The 20,101-nt window shown below is 37.7% G+C and overlaps 2 protein-coding genes across 2 annotated transcripts in view; one reads left to right on the forward strand and one right to left on the reverse strand.

The window, feature by feature from the left end:
• Window positions 1-419: 419 nt before the first annotated feature.
• COA6 (cytochrome c oxidase assembly factor 6) lies at window positions 420-3,216 on the forward strand. Its single transcript, XM_074169058.1, has 2 exons — window positions 420-743; window positions 2,788-3,216. The coding sequence occupies exons 1-2, from the start codon at window positions 600-602 to the stop codon at window positions 2,881-2,883; spliced, it is 240 nt and encodes a 79-aa protein (XP_074025159.1). The 5' UTR covers window positions 420-599; the 3' UTR covers window positions 2,884-3,216.
• Window positions 3,217-3,850: 634 nt separating this feature from the next.
• Window positions 3,851-20,101, reverse strand: part of TARBP1 (tRNA guanosine 2 -O-methyltransferase TARBP1) — a 35,943-nt gene continuing 19,692 nt past the window's right edge. Inside the window, exons 21-33 of the mRNA XM_074161478.1 lie at window positions 18,031-18,230; window positions 17,820-17,891; window positions 16,582-16,702; window positions 15,063-15,173; window positions 14,375-14,524; window positions 12,742-12,828; window positions 11,657-11,853; window positions 10,471-10,552; window positions 8,934-9,105; window positions 7,968-8,159; window positions 6,828-6,952; window positions 5,478-5,614; window positions 3,851-4,237 (exon numbers count right to left, since the gene is read on the reverse strand). Of these exons, the coding sequence (XP_074017579.1) occupies window positions 4,072-4,237; window positions 5,478-5,614; window positions 6,828-6,952; window positions 7,968-8,159; window positions 8,934-9,105; window positions 10,471-10,552; window positions 11,657-11,853; window positions 12,742-12,828; window positions 14,375-14,524; window positions 15,063-15,173; window positions 16,582-16,702; window positions 17,820-17,891; window positions 18,031-18,230 (1,812 nt within the window). The 3' untranslated portion in view covers window positions 3,851-4,071. The remainder of the gene's footprint in view (window positions 4,238-5,477; window positions 5,615-6,827; window positions 6,953-7,967; window positions 8,160-8,933; window positions 9,106-10,470; window positions 10,553-11,656; window positions 11,854-12,741; window positions 12,829-14,374; window positions 14,525-15,062; window positions 15,174-16,581; window positions 16,703-17,819; window positions 17,892-18,030; window positions 18,231-20,101) is intronic.

Genomic DNA, 20,101 nt, shown 5'->3' on the forward strand with positions numbered 1-20,101 from the left:
ACCACGGGTGAATTTTTTTTTTTTCCACTGGGGTAAACCAGTTCTTCCTTGTTTTTACCATCAGCTGATATAGCGACAAAACAGTTTTCACCAAATGCGCACAGCTGTGTGCAAGCCAGCGGAACCAAGTATCGCTGGGGTTTTTTACGCGCCTTTGGCAGACCCACGGCTCGCCCTCCTCGGGGGAAGGCACCCGGGAAGGGCCTGTGGGGGGAACCGCTGCGGGCAGGAGCGTTTACGGAGCCCCGGACCCGACCAGGCCCCTGAGGGGCACCGGCATCTCCGTCCCCATGGCGACCAAGGCCCGCGCGCGCGGGGGCGGGACAACCAGCCCCCCCGCCAATCTCACCCCGCGCCGCCGGGTCTGCGCCTGCGCACTGAGTAAAGCTCCGCGCCGCTCGTCTCCGGGGCAGTACCGCTTCCGGGACCGTGACCTTCGCCGCGCCGGGCCGGGCCGGGCGGGCGAGCGCGGTGCGGGGCCCGCGGCCTCCCCTCAAGCAACTCCTTTCCCCGCTGCTTTGGGACCGCAGGGCAGGGCGGTGTCGGGCCCCGCTTGGGAAAGAGCCCACCGTCGGCGTCCAGGTCTACAGAGCGCGAAGATGTCGGCGCCAACGATGGAGGAGCGGAAGGCCTGCTGGGGGGCCCGGGACGAGTTCTGGCAGTGCCTGGACAAGCACGCGGACGACGCCTCCAAGTGCGAGAAGCTGCGGCTGTCCTTCGAGTCCCGCTGTCCCCAGCAGTGGGTGGGTGAGCAGCCGCCGCTCCCGACGCGTCCCCCGGCCTGCCGGGGCTGGTACTACATGAACCGAGCGTTTCTGTGCGCCCTGGCGGGAGCAGTGACAACTCATAGAGTGGTTTGGGTTGGAAGGAACCTTAAAGATCATCGAATTCCAACTCCCCTGCCGTCGGCAGGGACACCTCCCACTAGAGCAGGTTGCTCAAAGCCCCATCCAGCCTGGCCTTGAACACTTTGAGTGGTGGGGCATCCACAGCTTCCCTGGGCAACCTGTTCCAGTGTTTCACCACCCTCACAGTAAAGAACTTCTTCCTTATATCTGATCTAAATCTACCCTCTTCCAGTTTGAAGCCATTACCCCTCCTCCTGTCACTGCATGCCGTTGTACAAAGTCCCTCTCCAGCTCTCCTGTAGGCCCCCTTCAGGTACTGGGAGGCTGCTATAAGGTCTCCCTGGAGCCTTCTCCAGGCTGAACAACCCCCAGCTGTCTCAGCCTGTCTTCATAGGAGAGGTGCTCCAGCCCTGTGATCATGTTCGTGGCCCTCTGCTGGACCCATTCAGCCATCATTATAATGCCATAATGCAATCATTAACATTTACCTTGTTAATGATGGCAACTCCTGCTTGGTGTCCTGCCCAGGGCGAGGGGTTGGAATTAGGTGATATTTAAGGTCCCTTCCAACTCTTAACTATTCTACCGTTCTATGATGGCAGAACATGTGCACTTTTGCACTTTCTCATTGATAACCCGGCACCTTTGTCACACATAACATGATTTGCACACTTTTTGTCTTGCTGTGAAATTAGAAAATTAGAAATTAGGCCAGCAGACCACTGGCTGGCCTAGGAACTATGGAGAGTAGTTTATAGTACAAAGGGAAAAGAAAATATGATATCAAACTTTCATATAAATATGCAACTATACAAGCATACAGGCTTATTGTTAAATTAAAAAAAAACCAAAACCAAACGAGTTCCAAAAGGTACTCGGGAGCTTTTGGAAGTACACGGAAATTACTGTTATCAAAGAAGGAAGGCCAATATGGAAGGGAGGAGACATGCAGAGCTTGCAGTTGCATGACAAGAGTGGCATCTGATACCTTCTTGTGCATAAGAATACCTTTTTTCATGTAGTATAATTTCACAGTAAACCGTCAGCCTACATTTAACACATTCATTTGTGCTTTTTAGTTTCTTGATTAAGCTGCAATTCTTAACTTTTTTAATAGGCACTGCCTTTTAGTAACAGTAGCGTCTGAGGGTGAGAGCAGTTCCTGTTGGAACTAGTAGGCTGAAGTCAGTTAAAAAAACAGGTACATAACTGTGAATGTACCTGTTTTTTTAACTGACTTCAGCCTACTAGTTCCAACAGTAGTTGCCATCATTAACAAGGTAAATGTTAATGATGGCATTATAATGATGGCTGAATGGGTCCAGCAGAGGGCCACGAACATGATCAGAGGGCTGGAGCACCTCTCCTATGAAGACAGGCTGAGAGAGCTGGGGTTGTTCAGCCTGGAGAAGAGAAGGCTCCAGGGAGACCTTATAGCAGCCTCCCAGTACCTGAAGGGGGCCTACAGGAGAGCTGGAGAGGGACTTTGCACTTGGAGCACTGAAGTTCTGTCATAGGTCATCTCTAGTGACAGCGGTTTCATCTGCCAGTGCTTTGCACCATACACATCAGTGGCTTGAGGCGATGAATTCAGAGGTCACATAGTCTGTAATACCACAGAAAGGCTGCTGGACTTATGTTCATATTACAGATAATCTTTGTTCATAGCACTGAAAATAGCAGAGCAACAGACTACTTTTATTAGATGTCCATGGAAGTAATGAAGTTCACTTTCAGAATGGTAAAAAAACCCACAAAACCCAAACCCGCTCTCACCCTTTAGTCTTCTGCTTCAAGGGAGCAAGAAACTCCTAACTAGTGGGTTAAATTCCTCCCTAAGTTCAGTGATCAAAGATCATTTATTTCTTAGTCTTGTGATGCTCAAAGCCCTTTCCTTTGCTAGTTTCTTCTGATGAGTATCTTTTCTCTTTTTAAACAGGTTAAGTATTTTGACAAAAGAAGAGACTTTTTAAAATATAAAAAAAAGCTTGAAACAGAAGGCTATCATCCTCCAGAAGCTGCTGGAAAGTCTTAAGGTACTCTGCTCTTCAAAATAAATCTAGTGAGAACAACTATGGAAGGAGGAAGCACAAGGAAGCGACAAAAGCTGCTTGAGCTCAAGAACTGGTAACCTGTCTGTCTCTCCGAAATGCAGGCTGCTGTTCTTGTTGCAAGGTCTCACGTGCCTGCTGAAAAAAAAGATGGTCACGGACAGCTTTTTCTTAAGTCAAAGAAATACAGTGCAGGGCTGTTCACAAATCTAAGGTTTTGAATGTGTAATTAGTCAAATTGGTTCACCTGAATAAATGATTATTTAATAGTGTAATGTACATATTTGAAAGAAAAATAAAATTGTTTTTCAGTAACTGAACCAGCTTTTCCATTAAAAAAAGAAAATGCGTTCTACCTTCCCCTCCTTGTCAAAAGGAGATGGTGGTATAATATAAACGACAAATATCAGTTAAGTCAGATATCAATTTATAAAACAGCAGGCAGCAGATGACCTAATGCATCCTGTGCATATGATACTTTACATATTTTGAGTATGCCAATTTTTTATAAGCAATAGGAATTTTTACATTAGCTGTAACAGTTTTCTAGCAGTATTGCTATTAGAATTATGGCAGATCTTTATCATGATTCTCACATTATGGACTTTTGTATGATTTTGTGGTTTTGATTACCTTACCAATGCAGCTCCATTTAAAGATACAGACTGTTCACAGCAGGATTAGTAAACTTGACCACAGAAGGCACTTAAACAAGGGGCAGCCTTTAATGTAATAATGTAAGTGAATTTACCTTGCACAAATTATATGATCTAGTATATCTAGATGCTGGAGGCATCAAATACTTTTGCTACAGTAAGTTTTGATGGTGCTTGTAGAATTTCAAGCGTGGTCACCACAAAGTAACTGCAGTAAAAAGCCCATGTTTTGAGGTTGGATTGTTCATGGTACTGTGCTGATGTTCTATTAGTACAAAAAAATCACACACCGCATACAATATAAATAATATTTATTTCCAATGCAACAGTTTCATTTAAGGAGGTAAAGTATTAATAAGGCATTTAAAAAATCAGTCTGAACTACAAGAGAACAAAACATGCAAAACTTAAGAATCCTCATTGACCCTGAGTTTGTATCTCATCTCTTCAGAATTTCATGTTGTAGCACCACAGGAAGTCACCCAGCTCTACAATAAGGCACGAAACTCATGGCAGTTATTTTTGTTCTTTTTGCTTGATCACTTGTTGCCTTGTGTACTCCCAAATCAGCAGAGCTCCACTTACATGAACATTGAGTGATCGAATAATACCCTGCTGAGGAATTTCCACACAGACATCCAGGTGGTGAATCAGGTTTGCTGGGATTCCTTCGTGTTCATTTCTAGCAAAGAAGAAACAGTAAGTTGTATGTGGGAAAAGATAGGTGTTCTAGAAAGCAGGAGATGGAAAAGTCACAACAGCATCAAAACACTATTTGACAAATTGTGCATCTGCCCTCAATATAACTGATGAGGACAAGAAATGATTTATTTTTTTTTAAAGCAGTAATACATTACACATACAAAGGAAAAATGGGAGACCTGACTAAACTTTGACATAGGAAAACTGGCAGAGCACTTCCATCTTTAATTGACGGGTCCAGCACTAGCTGAACACCCAACAGAAGGACTCCCTCTCTGCCTTTACTTTGAAACTATCCACATACAGCGAAACAAAATAGATGAAGTGACCAGGGCATGAAGCTGCTGGCACAGCAGGGAAGCTCAGCTGCCCACCTTACACTCAGTGAGGTCTTGGTATGAGGGAGTGTCAAGACTGATCAAAGCCTTGAACTGGAAATGTTTCACCTCTTCAGAGCACACCAGAAGATACCAAAGGTTATCAGTAATTAAAACTATGTTTTTAATTAGAAGAGAACAAAGTGATTATGAGAACTACATTCTGAAGACAAACTATGTATTATAAAGAGGTTTGAAAAACAGGTATTTCTGCCCACTTTGTCCTAGAAGGATAGACAGGCCCTTCCTCCTGGTCTCACTCAGTGGCCCTGCAATTCCAGTAGCTTTCTGACTTGTAGGCACTTTCCTCTAGATTTCCTGAAGTAGCCTCCCCTTTGTCACATCTGAGGCTTGCCTGCTTATAGGAACTGATTATTGCTTTTCTCTGAAGTCCTCCCAGCCTCTGCATGTACTGCAAAAACTTGTTAATTTGTCCCGTGCCTCATCCTTAATTTGCAAAGCATCTCTCAGCTATGCAGACTCCCACTCTGCTCCAGTCCTCCTCACCCAAGTTAAGCAGGCAGCTCTCCTTCCTGAGCTTGGTGCAGCCTACGCAGACAGGGCCCCATCCTACTGAAGTGAACAGATGATATCTCTGTTGCACCTGGAAAACTATAATCCAAGCTTTTGCTACCTCCACCCATAAAAAAAAAGAAGTTACAGTGTATGGATATCAATACCTCCCACTCCTTAGCACACAAAGCCAAGCTCTGCTGTTTCCATAAATCACTTCCCATTCTAAATCCAGGTTTACCAGTGTCACTTGGGTTTCCTATGACCAAACTGACTAGTAGAAGGGATGGACTGCAAGAGGTACACCTACGAAAAAGTGTGTGTTCTTACCCCAGCAATAATAGTGACTTCTCTGGGAAACAATATTCTGTAAGATCAAAACTTTTTGCTGTCTGCTCCACACCAATAATAGTGTAGCCTTCCGTTTTCTTCTGCTGTAAATAATCAACAAGCTGAGCTGGCTTCACCTGTCCATCAAAAGTAGAGAGAAATATAAAAATATTTTAATACTACCATTTGTAAACTTCTGACATTATTGTAAAAAATCAATTTAACTGGACAGTTTTTAAGGTGAAAGCCCTCTATCCCCACAGACTCTGTCCGTACACACAGATTACCATTTTAAAAGCTCTTCAGCAATAGCACAAAAAGTTAAGTTAATGCCACAAAAATGTACTCCACTAATACAACAAACAAAGGCTTTTCTACGCTTCTGACAGCTACAAACCTTACATCAAAATGTAAAAGCATCACTCTTGCATAGTTGTTATAACCTGGAATCCCTTCCCAAAACAATACAACAGCAGTACTGAAGCCGAGTTGCCTTACATGCCTGCGTTACAACTTGTGACAGCTTGCAGGGATGAATTTCTTGGTTGTCTTCATCCTACTCTCTAAACTGCTTATTTGTATTAGATGCCAATTTCTTCATGCAACAAACTCTATTAATCAGTATACTTCTGCACAGAGATTAGGAACTACAACGTGTATCCACCAGCATTCTGTTCTAGGTAAAACACACTACAGCTATCTTGTTCTGAAGAAAAAAATCTTTACAGGCTGAAAATAAACACTGTGAAAAAAAATGAAAATTTTGCACTGAATTTTTCAGATGATTTAAACAAAGTTGATCTTGAACAGCGGATTATTATGAAGTATCACAAACACATTTTCTACCACATACTAAACAAATAGGCTGAAACCCTCATTTTTTTAAGCTAGATAATAGGTTCTAAAAGCTTGGCACAAATTAGCTTCAGACAAACTCAAAGATTATTCCCATGAAGTTACCAAAGCAATGGACCAAGCAAGATAAATGAAATTCTGTTCAACTTTTATAAATAAACATTAAATTCCAACACATCACTATAAAACACAGAGTAAGATTTAACAATGACAGCACACATAATCCGTTTATCACAGCAGATGTAACGACAGCTCACGTAACCATTATCACAGCAGTAAGAAATTAAAAGTATTTTTTTAAAATTCTTTTTTATGAGGTTGACTCAAAGTTTATTCCAAAATACTCAAGATTAAGTCTCAGAGACAACAGTGGGAGCTTCTGTTAAATAAAAAATTTCATTTTGCAAGAGGAAAAAAGTAAGACTCTGGAACTATGCATCTGATGAACTGAAGATGTACAGTACGCTTTTTAACTATTAAAATATTTCCATTCACCTCAACAAGGGGGAGCCACTGCTCTGCAGAAACACTAAGATGCTGAAACTGCTTATCCTGTATATAATGAAGACTGCCAATGACTAGTGCAGATGCCCCAAATATTTCACTTGTACGACATAAACCTACAAACAGAAAAATCAGTCATTTTTGTGTATATAAAATAAACACCAAGCCAGAATATTTTAGCAAGTGAAAAAGGACAAAGAACCCAAGAAAGAAATGATTACTTTAGTCCTCTATTTTTAATCAGTTTCATGTGCTTGTTAAATCTGTTCTAAGTCACACTTTTGCTTCATATAATTTACCAGAGAAAAAAAATAATTATAACTTAGCAGAAAGATAAAAATTAGGAAAGCACTATGTCTGACAACACGCTTCTACAATACCAATTACACAAAGTAATGAGTCAGTGTAAAAGCCTGGGCAGGGATGGATGGACACATACACCCACGCTTAAGCTCTAAATCCAGTACCTGTTAAATGAAAGGCTTGACAGAATGACACATGACAGCGTTACAGTGCACACAGCACCAGCCTCTGGGCTGATTTTTCATTAACAGGCTCACTGCTGTTATTGAAACTGCTGACAGTCGCAAGCACAACGCAATAAAGTATTTACAGGATTTATTACATCATTTGCAGGATTTATTATATCATGGCTCACACAATATTGTGAAGGAGTATTTAATCAGGAAATTGCACTTTCCTGTCCAATAATCCCAAAAAACTAGTAGGTCTACAAGATTCAGTTTAATTGTTACAGAAAAAAAAAAACATAAAAGCAAATTATTTCCTTTAATTGCATACACAGTTGAAAAACTCAACTGTAACAAAGAATATAAAAAACAGTAAGAAACTGAGCACTATTTACAGCAAAGTACTATTTAATTAATGCATGCTAGGTGTAAACACTTTTTTTTTTTTCTTAAAATATAACTATTTTCAGTATAAGACCCCTTCTTCCGAAGTAGGTAGCATTTCTTTTGGTTACCAGCTTTCTTCCAAGATGATGATCTATTTCTCTGAGCAATAATTAAATAGTTTTCTAATTCTCAACATAAGATGAAATTCATTCTTATTATCCAAGTGGGCTCTATGGTCTAAAATAAAAGTTTTAAAACATGCAATCAACCTTACCTCCTAAATTGGTAGGTTTATCGATAAGCGAAGCCACCACAATCAGTCTGCTGTTTGATTTACCGAGTTTAGTAGCACGATCCTGAAATACCATTTCGAGGTCTAAACTGGGAGTACTGTTCTTCCAAGGTATAATCTTTTTCTGAACATCAGTCCATTCTGTCTGGCTATCTGTTTCAACTGAATTTGAACCTATAAAAAGAAGTATTAGTCATATGGCCATGCAAGTGGTAGTGAAACTACTGCTTCAGTAAAGATTATCTAAATGGTAATACTGTAGACACCATTAGTCATCTACTATTATTTTATGGTACACACTCCGCTCACATAGATATAAGCGTAATTCAGCAGGATAACGTAAGAGATCAGACTGAATACAGATGTTGTCCTGGTTTCAGCTGGGATAGTTAATTTTCTTCCTAGTAGCTGCCATGTTTTAAATTTAGTATGAGAAGAATGTCCATAACACATACTGTTTAGTAGTTGTTAATTAATGCTTATATTAAGTCAAGGACTTTTTCAGCTTCCCAGAGAAGCTGAAGGGGAGCACAGACAGGACAAGCTGGCCAGAGGAATATCCCACACCATATACATCACGCTCAGTATATAAATCAGGGTTGCCCGGGGGGCAGGAATCCGCTATCACTGCTCAGAACAGGCTGGGCACCTGATCATCATGTGGAGAGCAACTGCATTGCGTCACTTATTTTGTATATTCTTTTACCATTATTATTTTCTCTTCCGTTACTGTCCTATTAAACTGTCTTTATCTCAACCCACAAGTTGTTTTTTTTCTCCTTTTCTCCTTCTTCTCCCAACCCTAGTTGGCTGGGGCGGCGGGTGGAGGGTGGGGTGCGTGTGAGTGAACAGCTGCATGGTCCTTGCCAGCTTGAGTTAAACCATAACAGATATACACAGCTACTACATACAAATAATTATATTTAATGTATATTAGTTGTATTTTACCCATGTCTTGCTGAGACCAGTCACTTGGTTTCAGATCACGAAGTTCCGTTCGAGAACGATACCACTGAAATGTTGGTGGCAAACAAACATCAGTGAGTCTGTCAAATTTAGCAATTGAGATCCATTCATCTTCAGCAAGTTCCGAAAGGCGGGGAAGAGTGTAAAATATTGTCTGCAATGTAACATGGGGTTATTAGCAGAGCACTACTAAAGCAAGCAAAACAGGTAATAAATTAACCTCTGGTAATTTTATCACACACCCCTTTTATCTTGTATTCTATGATTTTAATACTTGTTTTTCTTGGCACTTGATAAAACCTACTAATATATATCTCAATATTCATCACTTTACTTAAAGTGCTATCCCAAACTTTCATAAATCTAGTCTCTTTCTCTCTCTGATGAGACCTTTTTTAAGGATTGCATTGATTACTGTTCTGAAATTCTAGAATACCAAAGAATTAATGCTATGCTTCTCAGCACAGAGGTCTTGTGGAAGTGCTTTAAGCGTAACACTGAAGTTTTCAGATGCCCTTATGAATTTCTAGTAAAGAACGCGGATTGATTTGATGTCAAAAGGAACCTAGTCAAAAGCATTAAAATCTAGTGGTAAAATCCAACTCAGCAGTACCAATACAGCTAACTACAATCCATCAAGGAGGAACACACACACCCACCAAGGGAAAAGCTGAATAAGATGAAGAGTTTAAACCCCAGACATTTTGTTTATCCCAATGCACCTGTAAGCTGAAAGTGAAAATGCACTCTGGATATATTTAAATACTTAAAAAGTATTAGCATTGCTTTCCCCCCCACCTTGTTCAGGATTTTCACTTCTGAATTTTGCTAAGTCGTACCTAACATATTTAAGTGTTCACAAAACTATTTCACAGAACATCAGTTCAAAAAAAGAAAAAAAATTCCTTCGCTGAAAGATGGCACTGTTTGTGACAGAACACAGGTATCCTTTTTCACGTTCAGGTTTATCTTCTATTTTCAGCTTAGTTCCTCTATCTCTTATTTTTATCTGCACCCTTATTTTTGCCTGCCTTCCCTCAGTGTTTTTTCAGCTCTAAGTTGCGTAAGCTACAGCAAAAAGGATAGCTGAAAAAGATGCTCTAGAAGTTATATATCTGTATCCCGTTCACATGAAACAATAATTTAGTTAAGCAACCTCAAGTCACTTCTAAGAACAGATGTTTGAAAAATCTTAACTACCTGTGATTAAGTAAATGCTCTTCAGTTACTAAGTAACTTTTCCAGCCACAAATACAAAACCTGATTAACTCCCACACAGATGGGCACATTCATCACATATACCTTTTCATTGACTTAGGTTTTTAACACAGTATTTATTGGAGAATTAAGCTGCAGTCATAGTCTAAAATCCATCACAACTTAGGTGAAGTATTTTTTCAGAGTTTTAAATGAATAATAGTTGATCCTTACTCATCCTACACTAGAACATACAAAGAAAGATAAAAATATAGTTGTAAAACTACAGAACTACAATGATCAGCAATATTCTCAGACTTGCCTCTAGACTGTAATCCTCAAGTGGATGAAATGTTGCAAAGAAGAAATGATCTTGGATTCGCTGCCAGTTCCTCCTAGCATTCCTGCAATTGCAGAAAGTAATGCAAGATGCACAAAAAAGGCAACGTACTGGATTATTTTTTTTTAATTGTCAAATTTGAATAAGTGAACCTGATTGTATTTACTGTATACTTTAATACTTTAACAACTAAATAAGGACCCATTTAAAAAAACAAACAAACAAAAAAAAAAACCAAAAAGAAAGAACAACACTCAAGGAATAAGTTTATTCATCTTTCAAGAAAGGCCCATAACATGTCTCTAAATTCTATTATCAAAAGAAGCAAGTTTCACAAGAAAGGGTACCCCATCTAAGCCTCTGAAGTAAACTGAATCCTAGCCCACTGTTCAGTGACAACTTTTAGCTGTCAAAAAGAAAAAAAAAAAAAAAGCAGACGACTCCTCTGCTGCTTTTTTCCATCCCATGTCTTGACACGGGTGATTTAACAGTGACTCTGATTCGGGGGTGGGGGACAAAAGGCCTGTCAGCAGCAGTCCCAAGCTTATGTTGGCCGACACCACTGTCAGAAATTCTACCTAGTTCTAAAGAACTCCTAAAAACAGGGCTTAAAAAAGGATATAAACACACAGATAGTACAAAATTTAACTGAATTGTTGTATTTCCAAATCAGTAAATAGAAAAGCATTTCTGTAAAGCTCATTTAGTCATCACCCAAAATTAACGTCCCTATCCATTTTTTTCCCACAGAAGTTTTTTCAAATATTTACATCAAAAACATCTCAGATTTTACATTTGAAAATTTACTGATACCAGGAAGTTTGGAAGAATGATTTTGATTGCTTCAAAACCCATCAGGCAAGAAAATTAAGCTCCTGAGAGTATTTTTTTTACCCCACCCCTAAACTATCAGCACTGTTTGAACACGCCTTGAGTTTTTCCTGTAGTGCTTTCAGACTTTAATGGTACACTGAATGATCACTTCATTTTCTTTGCTGATAATTAGATTTCAATATCCAAGGTCTTGGTTTATTTTGAAACAGAATACCCCCCCCCCCCCCAAAAAATACCCCAGAAAAATTACCACGTGCTATTTTAGAAAATTAGACTTGCTGCAAATGGCTCAGAACAACAATATTAAGCTGTAAGTCAGAAAAATGCTACTAACCCTGTGCCATGCATGTTTTCCACTTGTTGAAGGCTAGATTCAATAACTGGTGTCAGAGCTTCAAATTCTTCCACATGCAACATTCTGCACATACCCCAGATTTTTTTAAGGGCAACTAACGCATAAAGTCGAACGCTGAAATTATGGTTGAAACACCACTGTAGAACAACTATGAGGGCTTTCTTCAAAGCTGGCTTCTAAAAAACCAAAAAAGATAAAGAAGTTTTTTTCATTTATGTTAAAGTCTTAACGGACCAATGCAGAAAAGCAAGAGTGGCCCAAGAAACAGTGGCTTCTTCAAAAAACAGCCTTTCAGAAAGTCCAAGGCTTTAACAGTACCTGTATGTGCAAATACAGGCTTCAGAACACAGTCCAAATTTCTTTTCTTCCTTCTCAGTAGGGCACAGACCTACAGCCCCCCTTGTGTTTTGCAAATGTATCGATTGGCTTTAAAAATTATATTTCTGCACACAAGGAAACCTTTATTAACTTCTGATTTTCTAGCACTTAGAAAGCTGATCTTGCAAATGTATGCAAACAGTATAAAAAAAAAGAGAAATGCCTGGATTGCTACAGATGTGAAGTAGTTGACCTAATGTAACATCTGACCGTATTTCATCCTCTACATGAAGTTCAATAAAAAATTGAGAATTCCAAATAAAAAATTCTGAATGTAATATGGACTAGCTATTGCCAAAGAACTCCATATTTGTGTGCTGCTGTTCTATAGAAAGATCACCTTCTTCCAGGTTCTCTCCCCCCAATTTCATGCAGATTCAACAACAGCAGCAAGAAAAAAAAAAACCCAGGTGCATCCATACGTTAGTTAAAACTGGAGTAGCTATTCTAGAAAAACTCACAGGTGATCAGGCCCTATGTATCCAGAACATCTGCCATTTAGCTAATTCCCCTAAATCCTATACGTAACAGGTGAAAAGAAGAGTTAGTGTTTTCCGCAACAAAGGATACCTTAGCAAGAAGCAGGTATTAAAAAGGTTTTGAAAATAGACTGCAAAAATCTTTTTTATTTCAGAAATCCATATGTACTGCAACTGATTGAAGAATGAACACTTCGTCAAACTTACCTTCTCTGAGGTATTTTGAAGAACGATGTCAAAGTGTGATAACACTGATAAAAATGTGCAGATGCTTGTTTTAAGCTTCTCTTCATCCTAAAGCAAAAGAGAAATATGCATATATAAAAATGTTTCTATACCCTGTAAGTTTTCACAGCATGTTCTACAGATGGAATATAAACACTATTTAAAAAACTATGTGTTTTCACAGCAAAATTTACTGAAACACAAACTTCGTATTATTAAGATTTCATTTTTCCTAACATTATCTGCTCTTTACTAAACACATCAATCAGAATGAAGTATACAGCAGTGTAAATGAGCTAAAATTCAACCCAAATTCACTGTATTCCCCCTCGCCTTCAAAAACTCTAAACCCAATAAAAGTCTTGGGGATTCTTTTCACAGGGCTTGCACTTTTCCATGTCATCACAAGCATGGGCATTGGATGCAAAACAAATGGCCTAGCATCAGCCTCATCCACATTTTGCACTGGAAGAAATGGGTTTCAACACTTCTTTCCCCCAAGTTCAAGTGCTCAAGTTCAGTTTATTTTTCAATATGATCCTGAAAATCCTTTTCAGAGTCACTGTTTTCCAGGATAGCCTCTGAAAGTACAATCTGTATCCGTTTTTCACAAATCCACATTTTCTGCTTGTGGTTGAATGGGCCCACTGTGATTCAGTGCATTTGTTATCAGTATGAAATTGCTTTGATCCATCAGATTATCATCCACTAAAATGATAGCAATTCCAACTGCTTGAGCTCTTGGAAGAAACTCTAAAATGGGAAAAGGTTACATCCGTCACAGCACTTTTCATCAGTTTAAGTGCATCTTTATGCACTTTAAAAAAGTATAAATTGTAAATGGAAAGAGAAATCTTTTCCCTGGCGCAGAAAATAAAAAAAAATTTAAAAATTATATAATAACAGCACACATCACTGGCAAGCAAAGTTGTCTCAGGGAAGTATTAAAAACCTGCCTGGTTTGGGGCAAAAAATGTATATATATTTTTTCCAATTTTTTAATTTAATTTTAATTCTTGTCCTACTGTTTGTCTTTCAAAAAACCTACAGTATCAACTACGCTATTTGATAAGCAAGAAGACATCCACATTTAACTATTATGAGTGGTGAGCTTCAGCAGAGGCACCACAGCAAGTCATGTCTATACACTCCTATACACTGGAAGAGATGCAAGTACCTACATTTTCTCTCAGCCCAAATGTACAATGTGCAAATTCAAGGATACCAACAGAGATAATTACTATTTTACTATTTTTACAGGCCAACTCTTAAAGGTAATTACTTCACGAACCACCCAAAACATAAAAAAAAACCCCAAACAACCAAACAAAAAGGTACTCTGACTCAGCGTGCCAGCTCTACTGTGCCGAGTAGCACATTATAAAAAGAAACCTCTTAACTGGAAGAGTTCGCTTGTCTTCAGCCACTTCTATATCACAAATTTCGAAATGTCTCAGACAATAGTCCACACTCACTTCCAAGTTAATTTAATCTGCTCAACAACCTATTGCTTCTAAAGGGAAATTGGAATAGATAGAAAATAATGTATGGGAAGACAAACCGCACCCTCTTTGTTCAAATTACTCTTCAAGTGAATGCCAAAGTTCTTACTTACATAGGAAAAGCACTCCCAGAACTTATTAAGGATTTGGGGGTATTTATGTAGACTCAAGATAACAATCCATTCTATGAAGTATTTCACAGATGCCTGATTGTTACCAAATCCAGCCTGGAAAACTTTGTCAAGGATACCACACAAAAAATTCTGAGAAAACAAAATCAGATAATCATTTAGTATATTGTTAGGGTTATTTCTATGAAGAAATAAATTTGAAATAAAAGAACATTCTCAGCTTTATCATAATATTAGAAATATTTTTAATACTGAAATGAAAACATTTTAGAACCATCTAATTTGTGTTACACTTTTCAAGTACTTTATTATGATGAAGCACTAGATGAAACCAAAACGTCTCAATTTTCTGAGTATTCATAAAGTTGCAACATTTTTACTAAATGAAAAGCTTTAAATCATATAGTCAATACAGAGTTTTAACTAACTTTAACAGGAACAATCAAATCTCCTATAATTCACAAATCCAAGAATCAGTTTTCAGTGACCTCTACAAATGCATCATAAATACATGACTTTAGACTGAAAGAATGAAACTACACTTCCACATCAGCCACAGAGATTACATGCCTTTCCTACTATGCTGTAATTTAACATATGCAGTTTGCGTGACACCAAATTATTCTTTAAAGCAAATATTTAATTAAGAATTCATAGTGAAGAACAATACCTGGTCAAGCTTTGGAAGAAGAACTAAGAGAGTCTGCCATACCCGGTTTTTAATTCTATGCTGTAAAGAGTTTGCATAATAGCGTGTTCTTGATCTGGATACCAGTTCATCCTAAAAGCAAATTAAAAGGTTTATCACCTATTCTTTCTTTAAAATTGAATACATGGAAATATACTTTCCTGTACTGAGAAACCAGCATCTACTGCACAGCTAGTATCAGCATTAAATATAAAATTAGGGAAAATATATTAATTTAGAATTAAATTTTGATGCTTGTCTATGAGAAGTTTGGAAAGTTGAAAAAATATACAATTCCACTCAGCTTTTTTTAGTTAACAGCACAAAAATGTTAGGTATTAAGACTTTTCAAACAGCAGAAAGTTGACGAGTTTACAGCACCTCCTGTATATGAACAATTAAAATAGTACTACATAAAACTGAACATGAAGACTCAAGCTGTCATTTAGTTATATAAGAACTAAAGATCCTAAGTGAAGAGTTGAGTATATAAATGAAAGCATATCTATTCTAGTGTCTACATTTTTTAAATGGGTTTAGTCATGCTATCAATTAAATCAGCTTGTAACTACAGCTCTAGTTTTGAGACAGAAATTGATATTCTGCAGTAAGATCTTTTACATGAAAGAAAATAGATGAGATAAATGCAGCTTTAAAAAGATTTGAAATACCTGTTCTCGTATCACTTAGATTCTTTCCCTGTGTACTCTGTTTTGGCCTTCAAAATACATGACACTCAAAACTATTTCCTTAACTTTTTAAAAAGCAAATAATTTAGTGATCCAAGTCCTATTTTAATATTAAAACGCAAATACACTTTATATGTTAAAGTTTCACAGTTAAGCGAAGAAAGAAATAAATGTCAACCACACTTTTCCCACTTGATCAATCTTACAATACAAATATTATTCATTTTTCTCTAGTTAATTGACAGGAGGAAATTAATAAAGGACCACGCATTTCTCATTCTTCAGACAAAAGCAGAATTCTAAAGTACCAGCATGCATAGGTGACGTTCTAATAGCAGCTGTAGTAACTTACCACTGACTTTACACTGTGCCAATGCATAAGCAGCTATGACACAAATGAAAACCAGACCCCAACGTTCTCCATTAATCCTGTTTATTAAGGTCTCCCAAGGAGACAACAGCTCTCTCAATTCAAAAGGTAGTCTGCAATTGTTAAAGTGAAATGTGGTACTTCAAAATGCAGCCTAAAGGAAGATTCTTAATGGAACAATGGTTTCAATTCGGATAATGTTCTGGGAAGTTAGGAAATCCATTAAAAAGAGAGAAATAAACCCAAAAGACATTTTTTACTATTTTGGTTTGGCTGAATTAACTCCTGTCTCATAACAAAAAAGAAATTTAAAAAAAGTGTATTACCAGACAAATCTACAGGCTATACCAACAACTGTAAATACATCCTGTCAACTGTAAATACTTTAGACTTTAATAATTGCACTAACATTACATTTATTACCAAGAGAAATGAAGCTTACTTTATCAAGTAGTTTGATGAAAATGTCTTCCATAAATGTCTTATGCAAGATATTTGATCCATCCAACAAGCACAGAAATTTAATAGCACAAACACGAACGTAGTGATCATCTCGATTTGTACTGTAAAATATTAATGAAAAAAAAAAATCAAACTCTGCTTCTTCAGACTTAAAGGTAATTCCTAAATTATAAAAAAGTACCAAACATTATCTTTAACATACAGCCACCAAGTTGTCTGCAGTGAGACAATATGCAAGTATCCAGAACCAGAATTTTAAGGTCTGTTCATCATTGCTCATGAAAAACCTAGCGAGTTCCAGATAACCGCCCCTGTTCCTATCTAGAGGTCTTTAATAGCATCTAAGTGTTTAAAATAATTTTCAACAGAAATAGCTGTATCATAAAAAGTTTTTGTAAACTGTAATCTTAAAACAACTATTTTATGCTTACAGTTTTGGTGAAAACAACACTTGATTCCTATTAGTTACTCAGGGACACCTGGAATAATTAATGCCAAGAGTAGAATTAGTAACATTATGGGTAACAAACACACAGCTGCCCACTGTCACAACCAGACATTTGGAAACAAAGAAGCTATTGGGACAAAATCCAGGAGTATTGAACTAGAAGTGGTAAGAGATTCTTAGAAACTCTGGTTTTAGCAATTACTAACGCTTTCCAAAGCCCTATGTTAGACCGCTTCTCTGACTTTCTTCCACTGAGTAAAGGTGGGAGTGAAGGTACTAAAAAAGTTCAATAATCCAGCAGCCAATGTCCCCGTTTCAAAAACTGGAGGCAGAAACTATTGCCAGTATGGAAACTAAAAAAGCCTACAAACAACTTTAAAATGTCAGGTTCAAATCTGGCTGCATTGAAGCCTGAGTTTCTTAACTGTCTTGTCTACATTGATGAAGTACATAGCAGCACTCAGTAAAATATCTGCATCCTAAAAAGTACCATTTTTATGAGGTAAAACGATGAGGAAGTAGTTATTTAAGTTCCATTCAGGCTAACAAATGGGATGTATTTTCCAGAAAATACTTTACATTCATAATTAAAATACAAAATGTAGAAAAATGTTATGTGATGTATATCCCTTTTACCAATACTTAAGAAGGTTATGACTATACTCATAAGAAGCTGACTTCAAAACCAGCATCTTTCCTACTGTAGCATCAATCGTAATGAAGACACAATTCAGACCAAATGTTGCAAAATGTATCCTCAAAATCATTACCTTTCTGTAACAACATTTGCTGCACATTTTTCTCCAAGATTTTCTATGAAGGCATTCACATCCTGAATAAGTCTTCACAGACGAAAGAAGACAAAGCAACAAAATTAGCAGAATAACATACCAAAATAATTTCAGTAATTATCTCAAAGTTTAAAAGAAAACAAAGTTCATAAAAGTATAACAAATATAATCACAATGATTTTTTTTATACCTTTGATCTCTCCTAAATACAGTTCCAAAGACACAAGCCTCAATGATAAGTTCACAATAATTTCCAGCATTTAAGAAAGCATTCGTCAAGGCACTTCTCTCAATAACAGTGGGAAATATCCAAGATTGACAACAATGACTAAGGACTACATTGAAGACTCCAGTCTTCAATGTGGACATATCTATGAGCTTGAAAATTATCTGAAAAGAAGAATAAAAGATTCAAAATTTAGTATTCAGAAGTGCTAGAATGATTAGAATAATATTGCAGTGACACCTATTTTAGCAGGTCTGATCTCCTTCTGCATCCTAGATCTGCTCAGGGTAATGCTGTCTTCAATCTATTTAGAATTCCCTGATTCTAGGGCAGGTGAACGGGCAACAATGGCCCCCAGTACATTTATGTTAACAAAAGACAGGACTGATCTTTGCTTAAACAGGTATAACATCAGACGCTTTACATCAATCTCCCGATAACTGGAACAAATGCACCTGGGCATACTTCAGTGACTACAAACCTGGTGGTTTTAATCAATCCTTATCAATTTAGAAAAACAAATTCTTCCATAGGTAGTGTATCACTAATTTTCTTCTTTATTAAAGACTACATTCATGTTGAAGTTAAAGTTCGTATTTGAGTTAGAGTGGAAAAATATCTGTGTAGCATTTCCTTTTTTTTTTTTTATTTCCGATATACGAAACAGTTACGTAGAATTTCTCAAAAAAAAAAAAAAAAAAAAAAACCAAGAAAAATTGCCCCAAAATGTTCCCCTCCTACTGCCTTCGTTAGGCTAAGTGCAACAGTAAATTTCAGTTACAAAATAAATTTTTTCTAAGAAATTGCAAGCATTTGGGAGAGGACAGGGAGATTCAGAACGAACAGGTGCATTTGTTTTTTATAAATTCCTTTTTAGACAACATCAATTAGAGGTGTCCATGGCAATGGTTTTCCAGAAGGTGTGATAGCTCTTACAAGACAAAGCTTTTTCTCTTCCCTGCTACGAAATTATACTTTTGGTAACATTGAAAACTCTTTGACAGTCTGATTTTATAGAGAAAGTTGTTCTAAATTGCTAAGGATTAAGCACCAAGAAGATCATGAAGAGCCAAAACTGAAGTACTAGAATGCACTCTGAAGAAACCTTTTGGAAAAAAAGCCAAAACCATCCTAGAAACCTCTGGTCTTTTTACAGAGAATTCAAACTTTTCTTTTAGTGCAAAGACAGCCCACGTACATTTCCTAATAATTCCAGAACCAAACTATTGTGTTTCACCTGAGGAGAAGCAGCATGGCATTTACTACACTTCTCAAAATCCTGGAATGTTTTTCACTTGTTTAATTAATATAGTAGAAGCCCAGAACACAGAAAGTAAATTTAAGAAATTTCAGTTCTAGAACACTAAACACTCTGGACACCTCCGCGGAAGCCTTTCTGGATTTTACCATAGCAATATTCCCTTTTTTGGCCCAAAAATACCCATTTGTTCCGCTCCTTCTAACTGTTATTAAAAAGACAGAGTGCACTGTGGTAGACAAAATCAAAATTATACTTCTGTGACATATCAGCATTAGGCAGTTCTATTTGTTCTTTCTCTTTAGCTAAAACTATACAGCCATTGCACAAGGTGTCATCAATGGCAATAGAAACTGCCAAGAAGTGGGATAAGAATACACATAAGTAGGCACTTGCTTGTGAACTTTATCTTCATTTTCTTATGAAGGGGCAGAAGGTGGCTCGACCAGATGCCCTTTGTTGAGTATAGGAGACCTTCATTACCTCCTTGATGCCTGCTGTCGTGGTATGTCCCACTGCAGACAATGGGATAGCTGTCACATAGACCAGACTCTCAGCATTGGGAAAATACACCTTAGATAATGCTTGAAATACTAACGCTGGAGTTAAGACAGCAATTCTAAGAATTCGAACAAATTTTAAGATCAAAGTAAAAAACCTAACTTGCAGCTCATCACTTCCTACAACACTGAGCATACAATTATTCATTACAGGCATTCATTAAGGAAAAAAGCTAACAGATACCTAGAACATCTTTGCATACCTGTCTTATTTTGG

Source organism: Numenius arquata, chromosome 2, assembly GCF_964106895.1.
Source record: "Numenius arquata chromosome 2, bNumArq3.hap1.1, whole genome shotgun sequence".
NCBI classification, from domain to species: Eukaryota; Metazoa; Chordata; class Aves; order Charadriiformes; family Scolopacidae; genus Numenius; species Numenius arquata.

What these genes read in the sequence shown, in the direction of transcription:
- COA6 (XM_074169058.1), top strand. Translation starts at nt 600, where the DNA reads ATGTCGGCGCCAACGATGGAGGAGCGGAAGGCCTGCTGGGGGGCCCGG. An exon ending in CCCGCTGTCCCCAGCAGTGG is followed by an intron (nt 744 to 2,787) that starts GTGGGTGAGCAG and finishes CTTTTTAAACAG; the next exon opens with GTTAAGTATTTTGACAAAAG.